At 47.7% G+C, this 17,700-nt stretch overlaps 1 protein-coding gene across 1 annotated transcript in view; it reads right to left on the reverse strand.

The window, feature by feature from the left end:
- LOC149344105 (ATP-dependent translocase ABCB1-like) overlaps positions 1-17,700 on the reverse strand; it is a 48,738-nt gene that overhangs the window by 2,647 nt on the left and 28,391 nt on the right. The window contains exons 7-12 of the mRNA XM_089547143.1: positions 13,947-14,118; positions 13,008-13,132; positions 8,262-8,457; positions 7,953-8,066; positions 6,610-6,723; positions 4,748-4,873 (exon numbers count right to left, since the gene is read on the reverse strand). Of these exons, the coding sequence (XP_089403269.1) occupies positions 4,748-4,873; positions 6,610-6,723; positions 7,953-8,066; positions 8,262-8,457; positions 13,008-13,132; positions 13,947-14,118 (847 nt within the window). The remainder of the gene's footprint in view (positions 1-4,747; positions 4,874-6,609; positions 6,724-7,952; positions 8,067-8,261; positions 8,458-13,007; positions 13,133-13,946; positions 14,119-17,700) is intronic.

Raw genomic sequence — 17,700 nt, forward strand, 5'->3', positions numbered from 1 at the left:
AGACACGGAGCTAGCAATGGTGCTGGCAATTATTCTATTAGCATTAAATTCCCGTTGTTGCAAAAGGAGTCCACCGTTGGCATTAAGTGACAGGAGGATAAGGGAAGAGACGGAAGCCCTCTTTTCACTTGAGAGAGGGGATGGAGAGTGAAATGGGAGCACGAAACAGAGGGTGAGAAAGGGCGTTTCAGGAGAGGGACACCGCGGTCGGTAAGCAGAGTTGAGAGGTGGAGACAGTGGAGCGGAGGTATGGTGTAAAACGGTGATTGACGGACTGGATCACGCCACCCGCTCGCAGGGTTTCAACCTGCTATCGGCAGAGGCTGCTCCGTGCGGCGTTAGCACTAACTCTAAGGAATACTCTGCGACGTGAATCGCATTGATCACAAGCGAATGTTTTTCGCAGGGGAAATACATTATAGCAATGAACCCCAAATCTGCCTTCCCTATAATGACAGCCACTGAAGGCACATGACATTTGTGATGAGTAACCACGTTGCGTCAACTGCCGCGCATGTGAGGAACCGAGCATGCACTCCATTTCGAAACCATGTCCCAAAATTGGGTCTTGCATAAAGGAGGCGACCAAGTTCATTTGGCACGATACCGACAAAGGAGCTGAAAATAACGGCACAACACTAAAGGCGACTACAGGTTTCTGGGGTAGGCAAGAAGTGGCTGATATGCTTAGAGCAAGATATGGTTAGTCCCAGCTTCTCGTACCGAGCTCGGACTGACTAGAGCTGAGTGCCTTTACGCTGAATGAAAAAGGTTTCCTCCAGTGTATTTACGGTACTGAAATCCCGAAAAAAGTGCTAGAACTCTTGAAATCAGTTTTTTTGTGCTACAAAACATGCGAAGCCAGGTTACCAAGAACATCAAGTAAAAACAAACTGTGGAAACCACAGATATACTCAAAGAAACAGCCACGTATTTCAATCAGTGCTATCCGGTCTAGCTGCACTTGTCACCAGGAAATAATTGGTAGTCATGCGCTCTCAGCGCCAAGGTGGAAACGTATGACCAAATCGTCGACACTAAGAGCCGCCGCGGTGGCTCAGTGGCTATGGTGCTCGGCTGCTGGCCCGAAAGACGCGGGTTCGATCCCGGCCGCGGCGGCTGAATTTCTTTGGAGGAGAAATTCGAGGCCCGTGTACTGTGCGATGTCAGTGCACGTTAAAGAACCCCAGGTGGTCGAAATTTCCGGAGCCCTCCACTACGGCGTCTCTCATTGCCTTAGTCGCTTTGGGACGTTAAACCCCATAAACCAACCAACCTAGATACGAAGACGCCATCATTGCAGCTCCCTAGTTCGGGCATGCCGTGAATATCTCCTAGTTTTTTAGTTTTTTTTTGCTCTCCGAAAGCACTGGAGCCTCTGCTAAAAGTTGACTGTGATGGACATGCGACCTCCGGAACATAAGTCACACACAACACGCTACTGTAGCAATACGAGAGGAACATCCCCCGACGACAACCTTACCGCGATTTTATTTCCTGCCGTCTACTTATTTGAATTCCGCACTGTCAGAGATACATTCAATTTGATGCTTCTGCTACTCCAAAGGCCGCCACAATTCAAAGAACGGACTACTAGGACAATCACTATGGCTACTGCAAAAGCAGCAACTGTTTTTTCCGCAGTGGAGAACTCAAGCAGCGCGTAAACAATGCCAGGACAATGAAGCAAAAAGCATTTGGAAACCATAAAATTTCGAGCTAGTAAATCTTAACGGTATATTTACAATACGGAGGTCAAAGATACAAGCCTTGAAATTTTTATGCTGAATGCTTAGTAACGCGCTGAAAACCTTACGAAGAGCCTAGGTCATGACTGAAAAAAAAATAGATGTTTACCACACGAGAAAATCGCTTGGATTAAGCATTATGTGAGCGTGAGAAGGAACGGCAGCAAGTTTCTGAATGCAGATGTTAAGCAGAGTGGAAGGACTGATCAAGGAAACCACCACGACAGAGCTGCCAAAGACGGGTCCGCGCCTTCCGGTGACAAGTAAAGGAAGACTTCGTCCGACCTTGCTGCCCTATGACTTTCAAACAAGTTTGAAAACTCGGCAAAATCTTGCCGGAAAGAAGTCCGTTTTGCGGAGGATAAGAGGCGCCTCAAAGACGATCAGCGTAAGGCTCAGGTGCACAACGAAAGTATGCCTTGCACAAGACTGTCGCCGCGGAGTTCGTGTGCAGAAATCATGTTTTTTATGGTCTCAAATCTAGCGAGGTCCTGAAATGAGCGTTTTTTGAACAGCGCTGTAAAAGTAGGTCAAGGGCGCTGCAACAGCCACCTGATTTTTTGGGCGGCAGTTTGTTCCAGACGAAGTTTCCAGCTGCGAGGCGTATGCCCTGACGCAAGACCACCGCTGCGACCTGCGTCCATTCTCTATCGCTTCAAAGTCCATTCATTTTCGATCGGTGCGATGCAAACTGGAAGGACTGCCTTTTCTGCAATGCGAGTCATGAGCCTATATTTCGACAGCTACTGAAGTCGCTATTTCCGCTCTTTAGAGATCTAAGTGGGACTAATGAATTCGACACTCTCGAAACGGCACTGAATGTTTAGAGACTCAACATGTCAGTTTATGATATTTACCTAGTTACATAGTGTTCTGCAGTGCGCTGTATCGGCGGCGCTTTTTGGGACACCCATACATCCACGCAGAAAAGGCAGCGCTCAAGATTCGCTGTAAGAACAGTAATGTGAGAACTTCGTTTTCCGATTTTAATAAATTGTAGTTAATAACTATATTACAGCCAATTTATGTGGTATCCATCCACAAGTTTTTCGATGCCCTTGTGGTGAAGAGCAAGCCCCGCCAGGGTGGTGGTGTCAGTATTTGTGAATACAAGGAGTAATTGAGATGTTCCCGCCGTAAAGTAGAAGCTGAGCGAACAAGGCAGGTGGGAGGTTGATAACAGAGCTTTGACAGCGGTGAACAGCAATACTGGCTAAGCAAAATAAGTAAAATAACTGGTGTAATAGGTTGTTTAAGGTATATCCTTCCCACACGCATCAAACGTTTGCTTTATCATTCACTCTTTCAGTCACAATTGAACTATTGTCATCTAGTATGGGGAAACACAACATCCACTAATATAGAACACATCCACCTGTTACAGAAAAAGTATCTCCGACACACATATAATGCTTCGTATACTGCTGCCACATCAACTTTCTTTGCAACTCTGGTGTAATTCCAGCTCACAATCTCTATAGATATCGCTTAAGCCATGTATGTAAACAGGAAATCCACAGGAATATCAACAATATACGTAACCTATCCCAATTAAAGGACAGAACTCCAAGTTACCTTACAAGACACTTCGAGGATTGGTCAGTACCGATGTCAGGTTCAAGTTACGGGAAACAGTGCCTTAAGTGCACAATACCAACGCTTTTCAATTATAATTCGGTCCGTTTTGACCTCAACACGGCAACCTACAAGGACCTCCGGTCGATGTAGTTGGTTCCTATGTAATGCTATCTAGCCTTGCTGTTTTCTTTTGGATTTGTAGCAGTGAGTTCCGCTGTTGTTTTCTGTTCTTTTTTTTGTTGTTTTCTGTTTTCGTTTACTATGAGTACTATATCTGTATCATATTAAATAAGTATGTATATGTTTGGATATCAAAAATATGTTATGTGATGCCGCCACTGTGCCAAAAGGAGGGATTGTGGACCCGTCAAGTTGTCCAAGGACAGCTTTTCTTCTACAATCCCCCCATCTGTATTTGATAGCAAATAAAGATTGCATTTCATTTTCGAAGTCTGTTGATGCTAAAAAAGAATGGTTGCATCAACAAATGTAGTCCGAACCGCGGTAAATGAAAACACACATGAGAGGAACGCATGCGCACACGAAGGCCTTTGAGTCTAGGACGGAACCGTCCTGTCTGCATGTTTTAGGAGACCGCGGAATGCCTGGGGGAAATGGGTAAAAAAGGAAAGAACAAAGTAACATTTATGCACAATATACAAACTACGGGCAGTTAGAGGAAGGCTGGAATTCATACGATCACGGGAGCTGAGAACTTTCACAAAACCGTTTAAAGGAACTTTAGAGACTCCGTTCTTCCTTGCGTAAACCTACATAGCAGTCCTCTAGAAAACAGCCAATGCATTCACAAACCAATTCACAAAGAAAGAAGCCGAGGAGAAAGGCAAGTCTAACCGCTAAATGAGCAATATTTTCCACGAAGTACCAAAATAATGGCTTGCTATGGAGGCTTAATACAGTGCTATAGCTAAGATTTTTAAACAGTTGAAAAGCGGGTTTTCTAAGGGTATTGGCAGCATTGTTTTCAATCGTTGCATCCAGTGTTTCTCCTCAAAAGGTTTATGTGTAACTAAACGTGAGGCTTTTCCTTACACAGTAAAAAATCACTATTACCAAGCAATGCAAAACAAGATGATCTGAAATAATTCCCTTCGAAACAATAAATATTGTCCACACTACGAGGCTTATTTTTTGCATCACTAGTTACCTTGACAGCATACACAACGAAGTCAAATGATCACAGAAGCAAAGGTGGCATTCTTCCAGCTTTGCTGAACTTCAAGTGGGCGTTGTACTGCTCCACCACATACATACAGCACTCCTGCGGCAAGCAGGGTGAGGGATGACATTCCGCATGTAGCGGGTTCGTTTGTCGGCTCAGTCTCTTTATTATTTGACGCAATTATTTCACACGCATACACAGACTAAAGTCGCATAATCTGGGGCATAGCTGTGGTCACCTGTCCCTGCGTTACATCGTAGAACCTCTGCAGAAGGTGGATGATGGTGCTCTTGCCACACTTCTGCTTCCCGATAACAGCGACCGTCTCTCCAGGATCGATAGTCATGGTGAACTTCTGGAGCGCCTGCGAACAAAAAGGGGTCACTTCACAACGGTCAGAAAGCGTTGCTCACTACGAGTAACTCGGTAATCGATGTCCAGATTCAGAAATGACTTCGATCGAATGCAAGCTTTTGGTCAAATGTTTACGGGAATCCCCTAAGGTGGAGTAGATTTCTAATAAGGGAGTAATTACTCATTGACATCCACCCAAGCGCAGCCATACGGCTACAGAGGAAAGCTATACAGCTTTCTCAGAAACTTCGTAGTTAAAGAAAAATTCGTCCTGGTCCGGGGTTCGAACCCGGGACCACCGCTTCACCGGAGCAGTCACTCTACCAATTGAGCTAATCGGGACGGCAAGCTTATGGTAGGGCGAGAGCGAATTGATCAGTAACTTGAAGTGGGAATTGTGTTGGTCAAATGTTTACGGGAATCCCCGAAGGTGGAGTAGAGTTGTAATAAGGGAGTAATTACTCATTGGCATCCACCCCAGCGCAGCCCGTAAACATTTCCTCTGTAGCCGTATGGCTGCGCTTGGGTGGATGCCAATGAGTAATTACTCCCTTATTAATATAAGCTTTCGCAGCGCAAATTTACAAAAGCAGGTTTACGCTTAGAAATCTATCCCAATAAGGAATGCTAAAACTGCTGCCAAGAACCCGATCAACTGGCCGTCCCTTCGATGTTGTCCCGAGTGCAACAAGGGGGGTAGCAGAGCCGTTCATAAAGGTGGAACAGCGGCGCCGTCTCACGAGAGTCCGCAGGCAGGACAGAGGAGTGACGCGGGAAGGCACTGTGGAAGCGGACAGAGTGCGCAACAAAGAACAGGGCGTGCCGTGTGTTGCACAAAACCCAGAGCTCTTTGGCACGACACCCTCGACTCATGTACTCATCGATGGTGGGCGGAACGGGATCGCCGGTTTTCTCTACCGCATTTATGGCTGGGAAGCTGGATTATTTAGATTCACTGCGAAGAGTGACTGCACAAAAACTAGGCGAAATATGGAGGTCATGACACAACCAAGAAGCTATGCTAACCACCGTAGCAAGTCTTCGTGCATTCAAGGTCGCTCTAAGCGTGGTGGAGCTCTTATCAATACACTCTAATTAACCACCTCCCATTTTCCTTGCAAAAAGTTTTTGTGCTCGATATCTGAAGCTCATATCAAGATGCGTTCCGGATTGAGTAGATGGCTGAATAATATATCACAGCAATCCGAAGCGGCAAAGCTCTGACGTACGCCATATTTGGCACTGTGCATGCCTTGTTTTGGTAGAGTTAATGGAACTAGCGCATTACACGTTGACCTTCAAGTTCACCCAACGGTGCATTCGTGATATGCCGGAAAAACATATATTTACTTCACGCTAATGTTTGGTTTGGTTTATCAGGGCTTAACGTCCCAAAGCAACTGAGGCTATGAGAGACGCCATAGTGAAGGGCTCCGGAAATTTCGACCACCTGGTGTTCTACAACGTGCACTGAGATCGCACAAAATTTCGCCGCTATCGAAATCCGACCACCGCGGCCGAGATCGAACCTGCCTCTTTCGGGTGAGCAGCCGAGCCCCATAACCACTGCGCCACCGCGGCGGCCTTAACGCTGAAGTGAGCATAATCATTCACTACCAGTAGAGCCAGGGGATGAGCATAAAAGCGGTCCTGCCAACTAGACTGCCATTTTTCTCAGCAGCGCTCAACAGCAGAAGTAAACATACTATAGTAAACAAATCCTATAGCAAACAAACAACGGCTCACCGGTGTGCTTGCGGTCGAAGAAGGGTAGCTGAAGGTAACCTCGTTGAATTGAATGGCGCCTTCCAGTTCCGCTGGCTTGAGACCGGACGAAGAACTGCTGTCGATGGTCGGCTTCTACGAAGGGGCGAGAAATGATGCGAATTTATCAGCGAGACTTTTACTTTCACAACTTGTCGGCGGTAAACCACAGCTGATATGTAACGGCGCAAGAAAGCAGTAGTAGATAGGATGAGCGTCAACTAACAACTGATTATATGAGCGCAAGCGCAGAATGTTTGCGTTCAGGAATATAAGCTATGCCTGCGCATGTTAAAACTTTCGGTTGCTGCATCAGTCAACTGTCCTGCTACTCTTATCGCCTATACCACCACGACTCGCAAGCTAGATAAATAGTGCATGAGCAGCAGGATGCATTATTTTCGCAATTTTGAGGAAAACGCGTTTCAGAGAGACATGAAGAAAGTTTTAAGTAGTCGTCGACGTTTGCGAATTAATGAATAGAAAAGACTGTGGCACGGGAAAAAAAATTACCATTCATATTGTCCGAAGCAGCAGCTGTGTAGATTGAAAATTCAAATGCGAATGTGAGGATTTAAAAAAACACTATACCCTGAACCGGGACACAATATGAAGCGTCCAGTTGACGTTTCGAAGGTCTAAATTAAGTTCGCTCACTCGTGAGATTGCCGTGAGGTTGCGTTTTCATAAATATCTTATACCTCAGATGCTTATGTGCCATAAACCCCAATATAACTAAAAAATGGCCGGAGCTTGAGGGGCACCAAAGAACGCTGAATTATGCTCGAAAGAAATCTTTCTATTTTCTTCCACTTCCTAGACTTGCGCCTCCTTTGAATAACAAATCTACATGGATATGTTCAGAAATCCTATTCGTTAGGCAGCATCAGGTGTCACAGGAGCATTACGTAGTAACAACCGGAAAAGGAAATTTAAAATAACGAGCAGACAAAAAAAACGCTGCCGTGCTTCGTCGGCAGATGCGCCTATATCGTTTGTGGTGTCTGAAGTAGCTGACTTTTGACAAATTAAAAAAAAACCGACATCATTACTTCAACGCTGGGAATTCACTGGATGGCACCGCTAAATGCCGCAAAGAGTCGAGCGTGCTAGGATTTACGAGAGAGATAAGAATAGATCCGTAGAAGGGGAAGGGTTAATGCTAATTTTCGTTATCTCCGATTCTACAAAACGGACCTCAAAAATCCCAGCCAAATGAGATTCAAAAATCAATGACCTTGTACTCTCAATGCATGCAGCACTTTCTTTTTTCTTTCCAAAGTATTTCAAGGTCCCTTGTAGTGCCTCTACTACGCAAAGCTTACCCTGTCGATGATCTGGTAGACCTTCCCGGCTGCACGCTTCGCATTAGCGAAGGCTTGGAAATACGGTGTCGCCTGTCCCAAGCTCATGGAGAACATGAGCACGCTAAAGAACACCTGGAATAAAGAAGGAATTCGTGCTTCAAATGCGGCACCTTAAACAGGCGACTGGTTTCCACTTTCGCCACATAATGTGCACTGCAGTTGGCAGATAAACCTGCGAGCCCTCGATTAGCATTTAACAGATGTGTGCTGAGAACTCGCAGAAAGAAAGCAACACCACAGTGAGCGAGCGTAGCGCGGTTCACTTACGATTATGAGCGTGCTAGCGAGGTACTTCCTCTGTCCGGGTGGGTTGTCGAAGTCGGCCACGATCAGGTCTATGCCGTACCAGAAGCCGAACGCGTAGCTGGCGAAGATGGAGGCCCAGATGACGGACACGCCGGCGCTGGCCACCAGGCCTTTCCGGAAGCCCGTCTGCTTGGCGCTCGCCAGGCGGTCGGAGTACCTGCGGCACACATTATAGGTTTCGTATAGAAACCTCAAAAAAAGCTTCACAAGGGTAGAAACTTGAGCGAGTCGGTAACTGTGATCCATGGTATGTGAGGTAGAGCAAAACGGGACAAGGGATGAGAAAGACGCACACAACACAGGCGCTAGCGCCCTAGCGCCACAACACAGGTGTTAGCGCCTGTGTTGTGTGCGTCTTTCTGTGTCCCTTGCCCCCTTTTTGTGCGTCTTCCTCTGTCCCTTGTCCCATATTGCGCTACTTCACATACCGAAACGAAACCATGGATTTTGCTTGTTCCGTTTCAATGAGAATCGAGCATGAAAAAAAAAGTGCTAGGTAAGAGAGGGCGTCTCCAACACGGGCGGAATTGAACTTGAGAAGTATAGCAGTCGCCAATGCAACTAAAACAGCCGCTTGATATGAGGAAAGCGCGAGTCCTTTCAGGAAGACAGCTCCTTTTTGCAATTTTTATGCATAACTAAATTTGAAAGCACACGTTATGGTGTTTTACATGGGATCTTGTACTTTTTAGACTGCTAATTAGTTAGATACCTAGTCAGATGCATGAGGAGCTAGATACATTCATTAGTTCGGGCGTTTAGGAAAGAAAAATGAAAGTAGCTTGAGGCACAATGTTGCATGTTGAACTTCGTTTTCGCTCATCTTTCTCTTTATTCTTGCCCCTGTATCCCCTGTTCCTCTAGTATCCGTTTCTTGTCTGCCTTTCTGTAAGACCACCATCTGACGGTCACCGATAACAACAAGCGCACCTATTCAGTGCGGGCTGCTCATATGACAAAGGGCAGTAATCCTGCTGAATTGCTGAATTGGTAACCGAGCTCACATGCGTGACTGGCACAAAGAAAACGTTTTAGTTTACGCAGAAGAGGGATGCTTTACCTTGTTATTTTCGCTCCAGAGGTTGCGTTTGCAACGCTTTTATCATTCCATCAGCCATTACACAAGTTGCTCAGCACCCACGCTTTGCACGTTTCGATTATTCACATGCAGATGAATAGTGCACAGTGGTTCTTCTCCAGTACGCACAGCGGCGAATGGAGAACAAAGCAGTCGCCGATGCTGTTCTATAGATAATTTCACTGAAGACAACCTGGGGAGGCGCAGACCACTCTCTGACCCCATGCAATGCGCGTGAACTGCCATTTCTATTTCTGCCGGTCCATTGTTGCCAGTCTCGAGTTGGCTGTACATTCACGTATTTTATGCATTCTAGAGCAGCCGCTTCCGTAAGTCTTTTCCGTTTAAAATATTTGTGTTCCTTTGGCAATGCCATCCTCGGTGGCAAGGTCGCCAGGACAGCTCTGCTTGATCGTGGGATACACAAATAATCACAGAAATAGGAAATGGATCGCCCAAAGCGCGTGCGGGGACATGCGACGGCAGTCCCAATGCGGTGGCGACAATTCTCTGCTACACCGCCTTCCCGCCGACCGAGATATCGATTGCTAATACACGTCTTGCGAAAACGGGAATGTTTTCGTACTAATTACGAACTCTCAGATATGTTAAACCCATTTCGCGGATGGCAGGCGAACGGAAGAAAATCAGGCAATGCTAATTAACCCATAGATATAAGCGTAAGTCATGCGATTTCTCTACTCTGATCACTTCGCGCACTGCTTAACAAGCTATTAAGGTCATGTCAAAACAGCAATTGTAAATTTACTTCCGTTTTGTGTTAAATTTGACCTGCTTATTGATGGTATGATCGCGGTGCTGCACGAAGACTTTAAAGCATTGTGGGCACGTCCGCAAACGCAAACTTGGTTTCTACCTTGCATTAGCAGTATGGGCACAATATGGGCACCGCAAATTTCTGGTCACTCTCTTACGTTATCCACCATTTCGACGACTTCCGCGGATGTATGAGGAGCCATGTTAAAAAAAAAAGCTAGCTAATAAAAAGGTTTGTGCAGTGAGCGTAGTTAAAGACAACATGCGCAACATCTCTGCACTAGTGATAGTTCCCACAGTGCACTCAAACGTCCGTAACCCGATTTCGGGGCCCAGTCACAATGCTCGTTGCTTACCACCGCATTTTCTGCGGCTGCCGCTCAGCGCGATCAACGAATTCTATCAGGATGAGATGCAAAAATGTCCGGCAGCGCACATTCAATACCCAGAGTTTGATGACGCAAATCACCAGCCCAATAATATAAGACAGCACAGGAGATAAAAGACATAATATATGATTTCAGGTCCATTGGCACGGAACAAAAAATATCATAACCAACGGTAAACGATACACATGTGAAGTGGAGTGTTTAACTTGAAATTATTTCATGTGATATGAAGGTAGTACAATTTTAGTTGTGACAGGCGCTATCAAGAGATATAAACGAAACAGGCTGCACAGCGCAATGATCAGTGCGCGGTGTAAGTATACTGGAGCTAGCCGATATATACCTGCATCTAACGATCGCGGTGGCTCAGCGGTTATGGTGCTCGGCTGTTGACCCAAAAGACGGGGGTTCGATCCCGGCCGCAGCGGCTAGAATTTCTTTGGAGGAGAAATTCTTGAGGCCCGTGTACTGTGCGATGTCAGTGCACGTTAAAGAACCCCAGGTGGTCGAAATTTCCGGAGCCCTCCACTACGGCGTCTCTCATAGCCTTAGTCGCTTTGGGACGTTAAACCCCATAAACCAAACCAACCAAACCGATCGGTAGCTCCGCATGTGGTTCCTGGGCTGTGTGCTTGTGTATACAGAGTTGCAGTTACAGTTAGTTACAATTCATAACTTCAGCTATGTGCTCCACAAATGATAAAACTTAGATACCTCGGTAGTAAGAGGAGCGCCGCCCTTCGGCGTCACTCTGGCCGCTTCTGCTGCTTGCAACCTCTTCTGTCATGCGGCATTAGCTGTTCTTACTCGCAAGATGTGGTTTGTGGGCTCACTTACACAACTCCAGCCGTTTTATAATTTCAGGAATACCGCAAAACAACACGCTCTCCGGCAGCGTTCACAAGCCCAGACCAGTAGCCGCTGCACCAAACTGTCCGCACAGCCTAAGATGACGCCTAGAAGAGCCGGTGCGGGATTTTAGGTTTGGCTCATACGGAACGTCACCAGCAAAGTAAGATGGTGGCGCCCAGACATCGAAACTAAAATCATGTATAGCTGGCGTGGATGAAGACCTTGGGAGCGACGCCTTAGTGACCCTGTAACTCGCTAGATTTGACCAGTTTCTAAGGACACCTGCATTCGACTCTTCCGAGTGCAAAACGGTAATACTAAATGTTTTCGGCAACAGTAAACGCGTGCACTGTTACCTTCGGCTTCTAGCAGCGTCTTGATGCTGGCGTTTTTGAGGTTCACATTCCCCGTGCAACCTTGTGAAACAGAGTTTACACGGTAGTTTACACGATACCGCTGGGCAGACTCAGAGCTTCATTAGCACTGATTCTGCCGAATACCTACCAAGAACAAGTGAGTCGGCTCAGCAGCGCAGTCACAATGCGTACACCTCACACGACGCCACTGCGTTTCGTGCAGAGCCTGAAACGTGGCCTGCTTTCTGCCGCAAGGCCTTGATGTGCACTGTGTTGTAAGCGGGTCGACAGCACTTCCCCTGCCGCTCGAGCCTGAACTCCTTCCAATGCAGATTGATCGCTAGCCTCTTCCAGCCTCGCCGCAAGACACAGTGCACTACTGCCCGGCTCCGACGCCTCCCGATCTGGATTGCCTCTGGCCGCTGCCTTCGCTGTCACCTCGGACAATCGCATCGCTGCTGCCATCGCTACTGTTCGATAAAAGGCGCACGAAAATCCACGCCGTCTCCAGTGAACGGTTCGCAGTTTTCTCCGTCACATTCTTTACACACATTAAAATGATCAGGTGGGTTCCGTCCTGAATTGATTTTCACCCAGCGCTTATGCTCACGCGCTTTCTCGTTAAATCTTCGGCCACTTTGGCCAATGTGGAACCAGAAAAAAGCGAACCATTCACATTCAAAAGAGCGAAATTTTATCGCCAAAGGTAAGGGGCAATGGGCACGCGAAATCATTGAGGCCTAAGCATGCTAGCAACATGTGCATCAGCACACCGTCCGTGGGACTCAGCGACAAGGGTTTCTTAGCAGGACACGTGTAGATTAGGAAGCAGTACCGATCTTGTAGGATGTTTTGAATGCCATATTTGTAGCCAAGTTTTTTTTTGTGTTTAGGTGTGTTTGCGTGCGCAGTGAAATGGCACGCCAATTGCTGTGGTGTATTGTATAGAACGATGCTGCCAAGCTCTAAATAGGTCAGTTGGTAGTCGGCGCTCGACTAATCTTGCCTTTTCCTTCCATCCGTGTCCCTTTCGCGCCACGTTGAGTTCAAACATGAACCAACTGGCCTTTCAAATGACACTTCTACATTTACATGATTTGAGCACCTCATTGATGTTGTAAATATTTGAACATGGAGTTGAAAGGGCGACGTCAACCATTTCAACTTCCTTTTGGGTTGATTTTTGTGTACAGTGCGCGCCGGTGAAGGCTTGAGGCTCCATGCTTTCCTCCTGGCTCATTACTAGACAGCTCACCGCTTCGTCTCCTTCAGCTGTCCCCCGTAGGCGATGACCGTCCTGATGAAGGTGACGGCCTCCATCGCCACAGCCTCGGCGTTGCGGTACGCGGTCGATTCCTCACCCTCCAGCTTGCTCTGCACCTGCGGAGCACGACCGCGAGCTTTGAGGGAATCAACTGACGAATTTTGGTCACGGTGGAGACTCTGCTAAGCGCGCACCGACGACAGGCTGCTGTCTGAACATCAACGAGGACATAAGAAGGACGGAGTTCCTGGCTGTGACGCACTGCTGTCGTTCAGTAGCTGTGACGTTTCGCTTTCAGCAAAATTTTATGGGCTTCATTCCGGCTCCGAAAGCCACCTAATGGAGGAGGTAGAGTGCGAATCTGCCCTTGTAGCCTCGAAACTTTGGAGCGCGTGAGAAAGACGTTATGTAATTTTTGTTCTTTGTAAACATCGATGGCATGATATTCCTTTTGGTAATGTTGAAGCTTGTTCGAGATCAAAATGCACTCTTATCGGAGGAAACATTGCGTTGAAAATAGAACAATTGGTTTCCCCATCGCCAGAGTTTAACTGGTGACGTCAAACTCAAAGAAGGTTCCCACTTTGTCGCTGAGACATGAATGGCAAAGTAGCCTAACCTCACAGATCCGCGTTAAAATTGGTGTCGAAGCCTTTGCAATAACGCTAGGTGGCGGCGCTATTTGCATTGAATTTTCTATTATCCTCTAGCTTGCATAACCTCCTTCCTCACTGAGATTAGCTTCTGTGATTGAAACGCGGTACTCGATCCATGCAGGCCAACATCAATTTGTCCTTAGTGTCCCTCCAAGAAGCCCAATTTCTCGGAACTAACCCGCACCCCTCATTACAGCGGTGGAAGTGGTCTTGAAAGGGTCGCATCCTGCGTGCAGCGCTGGACAAAAGGGGGGGGGGGTCGCATCTCGCCCACCTTGGCGATGCCCGTGGTGAGGATGACGAGGCAGGGGACGAGCGCCAGCAGCACCAGCGCCAGCTGCCAGCCGTGCCAGAAGGCGGAGATGAGCGACGCCACCGCCGTCGACAGGAAGAAGAGGCACATGCCGATCTTCTCGCCCAGACCGTCGTGGATCTTCTCCAGGTCGCTGCATACAGACAAGAAGAAACGACGCGAAGCACGCTGTTTACTCGCCTACTTTATAAAAAGAACGGTATGAAAACTTCCAGGGCATCATTGTTTGGCACGTGCGCTAGGAGGTTTGTGCGCTAGAATGCCAATATTTTGATTTCCCAGTGCAATGATAGCTTAAAAATGGCTTTGGGGAAGTGCTCAAAGTGCTGGACGTAATGTCAATGGCGAACACAATAATAAAATCCGGTTTCCTTGCGGCATTTCATGGCTGAGTAACTCTGGAGACAAATTTTAGCACGCTATCGAGGTGGCAGGCAATCAAAGCAATAATACGAAGAAAATAATATGAAGAAAACTGCAGTCTTCAGTTTCTGTACAGTTTCCGGTGGAGATCACCTGCCTTGCAAGGGTTAAGCGGTGAAGCTTTGGAATTGCGATGGGAGTACTTTTATCTAGGGCACATAGTGGCCACAGGTCCGAACAACTCGAGTGATATAGGTAAAATGTAAAATTTGTGTGAAGTAAATTTGTGGCTGGCACTTTGGGGTTATGAATGCCAGTGAACTAGTTAACCACTATCCCTAGATACTACAGTAGATATTTGTATCCCGCCAGTACTCATATACGGGGCAAGAACGTGGAGGGTAAACTAAACGCTTGAAGTTAAAATCCGAAAAAGCGTACCTAGCTACGAAAAGGAAAATTATAAGCGTAATCATAAGACACAGGAGGAGAGCTGAGCGGGTTAGAGAATAAACGCGACTCAGCGGCATTCTGGTGGAAACCAATGAGAACATAATCTGAGCATGTAATGTGTAGGCAAGATAACAAACCCATAATCTGTTATGGTAACTGTAAGGTATCGGTAGCGTTCGCGGGGGTCATCGGAACGCGGCTGGGGGCACTCAAAGCGGAGCGTCTCCTTTCTTGGAACGCGGCCGCTCGCGAACGCGCCGGGAAGTACGGGTGGCCACCCGACACGCGGTACCGAGCACGAATGTATATTTGTGTTTATTTTCATTTGACACGACCGTGCGTTTGGGTTTGTGGAAAGGGCGTTTTGCCCTACGGAAGCTGGAGGGCTGGCCAGGCTCTCGATAAACCAATCATGTGAACATCGTAACATGATTGGAAGCCACCAAATGTGGGCCGGGCCTTTAAGTCTTTAAAACTGGGCCCCGGAACCGGAAGCGGGGTTCTGGGCTAAGGTGAGATGCAACGCATCTTCGGCAACGCCGAGTAGGGGTCTCCCCTAGTATTAGCCAGATCCACCCTGTTTGTTGTTTTGTATATTTCTGCCGTTGTATCTAACTTGTATATTCTGTGTCTATTTGTATATAAATCTTCAGTTATTGCCTTTTTCATCCCTGCGTGTGAACTCATCGAGAGACCGTCTCTGATGGGGCACCCATGGTGCGAAGAAAGAAGCTTCAGTCTTCGAGTTGAAACCAACCGTCTCTGGCGGGGGCACGTCCGGTGCGAAGAAGATAAAGAACCTGTGTGAAAATTTACTGTAACGGACTGGATTCTAACACATTGCAAGCGTAGTAGGCTGCGAGAGCCAGCACAGCGAGAGAGATAGTCCTTTAGAGGGATAATGTGGCCGCAGCTGGCAAGAGGTGTTAATTGGAATCTAGTGGTAGAGGCTGTTCGGCTGCAGCCGACATAAGTGAGCTGACAAAGATAATTCTAAAAGTTAATCCTCCGCTGACACAAGGGAGCAATTTGTTTCATTAAACTCTACTCTTTGTTCTCAAATATCCATTCGATGAGGTTATTACCGATGAAGAATCGGTAATAGGGCCTTTACTGTTTTCAATATATATCAGTGATTTGAGCACAGGTTTTTCCCTCAGAACATGCGATGAAACATTATGCAGATGAGACCATTGTGTATTAAAAAATATATTCCTCTTGACAAGCAAGAACTTAGCAACCATTTGGAGAAAGTCTCTGGTGTGACGAGTGGCAAATGGAACTGAATGCATTGAAATCATTTTTTATGCGCATGACACGCAAAAACGACCCCTAATTAAAGGGGCCCTGAAAAGCTCTTTGTCAAGGTTAGCAAAAGCCCACGAAAGATCGGTGTTCCATCACTTGTCGCCGCACCGCAAAAATTGTTAAGCGAACTCCATCAACACCGAAGATATCGCCGATTAAAAATGATGTTCCTCCTCTCCCCCACATACCACCGTCAACTCATACACGCGGGGCTCGCTCCGAAAAAAAAAGAAAAGACGGGCCGATGTTCCGCCCATGCATACGTCAAGCAATGGCGCTCTGCTTGTTTACTTCCGGTGGTCGTAGACACATGTGCGAAAGTGAGTGCGATTCACTGCGGTGCGCTGTTGCGAACGGCGTCGCAACGTCCGATCGCAGCTCGTCGCCTGCGTGCAACTTGCTAGATGTCAACGACAAGCCGCGCTCGGCAGACGCAACGTCGGGAAGCGGAAGCCAAAGCGAGCGCGGAGAGCGGCAGCGTCGTGATGACGTTAAGCGCGCTCCTCAGGGCGCTCGGGGCCGAGCCACGCCGGGCCGGCCTGTCAGCCTTGATGCCGGCCGCCGGCGAGTGAAAAACGCGCTAGTATTGTTTGTTCACGTTTATAGTAAGCCCTGGGATAGATGCATGTCAAAAATGCATTACTTCTGACGGTCGTTGGCCAATACCGAGCTGATCGTAAAAGTGATGAATGCGATACTAGCATATTTTATCCCATAGCCGCTTTGGTGCTGCTGCGGCGCTTCGCCTGCCGCCTTCTAGCTCCGTTGCTGAAGGCGTCGTGGAAATCGAATATATATTCTATTATGGGACGAGTTCGCAGTAACGGGATGTGAAGAGTAGGCCTTTTGATATAGCGCAAGCGACTCCCGAAGCGCTTGCTTCGATGCGAAACCATTAGGCCTAGCGACGACTTGGGCAGCCTGGGACCAGCGCGCAGTTCGTCGCCCGGCGTTGCCGCAGTCGGTGTCGTTGCCAAAAGATCTACTTTTGAACTGACATGTCGTGGTTGCTCGAATCTAGGAAGCATCATCTCTTGTAGAATGGCTGTTTTGTGTTTCCTTGTGCGAACGTCAAGTACGCCGAGCATGCCGGCCGGCCGACCGGCCTGGATCAGGTCGGCCGGCGTCATAAAAAATGAGCTAAAGAGTGTTCTTGACGTAAACAATAAACCCTAGGCCAAGAAATGTGAAAAATGTGTCATTTTTGAGGATCGCTGACCAATACTGAGCTGCTGGTAAAGGTAACAACTGTGATACGAGCAAATTTCTGGCCACAACCGCCTTGCAGCTGCGCTGGCCTGACGTTGGGGTGCGGCTCGCCTGGCGCCCGCTCGCTTCGCGGCTGAAGGCGTCGCGGAAAGTGACCATACTATTACTTTATTGTGCGATGATGCTGTTGACTGTAAAGCAATGTGTAGAGTAAGCCTTTTATTATAGCTCAGGCGACTTCCGAAGCGCCGGCCGCTGCGGCTTCGTCGCGAAACGAGCTATAGGCCTAGCGACGACCACGGCAGCCAGGCAGCAGCAGAGCTCGTCGCTCGGAGATCCCGCGAGCGGTGCCGTTGCCGATAGCTCCCAACATAAGCAGGCA

The sequence above is a fragment of the Amblyomma mixtum genome, chromosome 5 (genome assembly GCF_055824585.1).
Source record: "Amblyomma mixtum isolate Tamu chromosome 5, ASM5582458v1, whole genome shotgun sequence".
Lineage (NCBI taxonomy): Eukaryota > Metazoa > Arthropoda > Arachnida > Ixodida > Ixodidae > Amblyomma > Amblyomma mixtum.